Here is a 2,536-nt window from a genome sequence, read left to right as displayed (position 1 = left end):
CAAGGACTATGCTAAAGCTATCTCATTAATTTTTTATTTAACTTGAAGTTGCTTTGAATAAGTCTATGAGATACAAAATGTCTATATGTCATGCTACTATGCAAATGACGCATAATTGTTACCAAAGGAATGATGCAACAAAATATGCTAGAGAAAAAATCTAAGAAGTTTCATCATAAATGTTATAGAGCCAAATTGACAGTCAAGGTTCCTGCATAACAACCTCAAAACTACTGACACCATCCATGAATAACAAGTTAAGAGGATAACTCACCTGTATAATATTTGTTGAATTCATCCAATCCCATCTCAGCAATCTTTTCCTGCTTCCATTTCTCCAATGCTGCCCTAGACTCCTCTGTCATTGTTTTATTTAATATTAAGGTCACAGATGGGAACTGTTCAGCATAATCATTCTTGTGATGTTTGATCTGAAGGATTTTGTCTTCACTCACATAGCCAGGCTGTGCTGGAGAGCTACGGACTGCATTACATGATGCAGATGTAGCTAAACTCCTAACTACTGTATTATTCAACACAACGCCTACGAAATTCACACAGTGCCTAGTATTTTGCCACATTTTGTTCTTCAACACATTCACAGCCAGCACTGGATTGTACCTCAAATATCCAGTCAGTGTCTTACACTGTCCAATTTCATTTCTGTCTGTACTTCCTAAGAATTTCAATTTATTTTCGTTTGTAGCGTTTGCGCCGTTGTTTTGATGTGATACACTATTTTTAGCTGAAACACACAGATAAAAGTGGCGTTAGACGTACGCATGTAACCCTCGCGGCGCCGAAACTAAAATGTCATATGATGTGAATTGGCATGATGTGCTACGCGGACGCAATATTTATGATACGTAGTATATACATACGCACAAATTGAGATCGAAAGTCAACACGACAATGTAAACACTGCTATTACAATAGCCACTACGATATTACATGAGGCGCCAGACAGACGAGCCGGACTGAGGCAAAGGATGTAGCAAACTACTTGAGCTTAACTGAACAGGATTACAAGCTGCAATGCGTAAATTGCTTTTAGAAAGTAGATAGTCCACTCACTACAATCGCAAGGTTACAGCCACAAAAATCTTACAAACAAAAACCACTCACCCGACTTCTGCAAGCGCTGTTTCTTCTGCTTACTAGTTTCTAACAAAGGCCCAAATAACTCTTTATTCTCCTTGTTGTAAAGTTTGATCTTTTCCACAGGTTTTAGGAAAGAAGCAGGCCGGACCACCTTATTCCTGATAAATTCCTTGGATTTTTTCTCAAATGAGATTCTCTGACCAATTGTGCAAACTGGTCGAAACATGTTAAATATTTCGGAGACCAATAATAAACTGATAAATGCTCTGATAGTTCCAACCAAACCTAAGGAGGAATATTTCGTCAGGATTTCCAAATAGACGAAATAATGTTTAACAGTTCAATAATAACTACTCGGTCTATCCAGTCTATTCGTCTGTTTCATACTTTCATTATTCATAGCTCACTCATGCATGGATAAATAGATTAAAAAAGTAGAATTATTTATGTTTGCCATATCAAATGGGAAAATATCCAAACTCTGATCACTTTTGCATAGTAAACTTTTAATGCTTTAGCTGTTTGAATCCAACATTAAATATTTGATTTCAAATAAAAAGTGCATTTTTTTGTTCCTAAACACAAAATAATTATTCATCCAATCATATTCCTTTCTCAGTAGCAAATATTACTGATTTTAAAGGCACGATGTTAAGGCATAATATCAAGGTTGAACAACCTTTATTATAAAAGAACATATTCTAAAAAAAAATATTCATAATTACTATGGCTATAAAAAACTTATGCGTTAAACGAAAAGAGGAGAAAAAACCATCGTGACATTTAACTTTCGACCAAGCCACAGAGATCATAGAGTTTATAATATTATGTATGGCTATGATACGATGGATCAAAAGTGCTACCCAAAAATAGGAACATATCTTTATAAAGTTTACGTAATTTCTGCCTCTCTCTCTGATTCCCTCTGTACTCAAATAATATAGAGAACAATAAATATAACTTTTAACACTATATAAAAAACTTTGATTTACAAATATTTTCCTTGATTTTATTTAGTTCTATGTTTCATAGATGTCGCCTTTCAAGAACGTAAAGTTTCAAGTAGCCTTTGCTAGATGTCACTGTCTGCGCAATATTAACCGAATAAATTAAATGTACGCGCCTGCAAAGGCATCACAGTATAGGTCACGCTTCTTGAATATGTTTGTATTATCGGAAATATTGAATGAAACTGTTATAATGCGGATAAATGAGAATGGTTATTCGTAGTTTCCATTGATGCAGAAGAACGTACCTTTACAATTTGTTGGATATAATCCAATAATTTGGCGGGAAAATAGATATCGCAGGATTGTTTGTAGCGGCATTTCAAAAACGCCGGCTGGCGGGTGCTTGTGTGTGATCAGGTCTTGTCTAGTATGATCGAAACTTTAATGTTAACAGGTGGTCTAGACTATTCTTGAACAGAATTCGA

General features: G+C 35.2%; 1 protein-coding gene across 1 annotated transcript; it reads right to left on the bottom strand.

Moving 5' to 3' along the window:
* Positions 1-35: 35 nt before the first annotated feature.
* On the bottom strand, positions 36-1,470 carry LOC113506252. Its single transcript, XM_026889094.1, has 2 exons — positions 1,126-1,470; positions 36-745 (listed from the first exon to the last, which is right to left on the bottom strand). Exons 1-2 carry the CDS (start codon positions 1,325-1,327, stop codon positions 258-260), a joined length of 690 nt encoding a protein of 229 aa, XP_026744895.1. The 5' UTR covers positions 1,328-1,470; the 3' UTR covers positions 36-257.
* Between the last annotated feature and the right edge of the window lie 1,066 nt (positions 1,471-2,536).

The sequence above is a fragment of the Trichoplusia ni genome (assembly GCF_003590095.1).
Source record: "Trichoplusia ni isolate ovarian cell line Hi5 chromosome 7 unlocalized genomic scaffold, tn1 tig00000662_group6, whole genome shotgun sequence".
Taxonomy (NCBI): domain Eukaryota; kingdom Metazoa; phylum Arthropoda; class Insecta; order Lepidoptera; family Noctuidae; genus Trichoplusia; species Trichoplusia ni.
The sequence above is the reverse complement of the archived record's forward strand: the minus strand, read 5'-3'. Positions and strand labels throughout refer to the sequence as shown.

What these genes read in the sequence shown, in the direction of transcription:
- LOC113506252 (XM_026889094.1), bottom strand. Translation starts at nt 1,327, where the DNA reads ATGTTTCGACCAGTTTGCACAATTGGTCAGAGAATCTCATTTGAGAAA. An exon ending in ACAGCGCTTGCAGAAGTCGG is followed by an intron (nt 746 to 1,125) that starts GTGAGTGGTTTT and finishes TGTGTGTTTCAG; the next exon opens with CTAAAAATAGTGTATCACAT.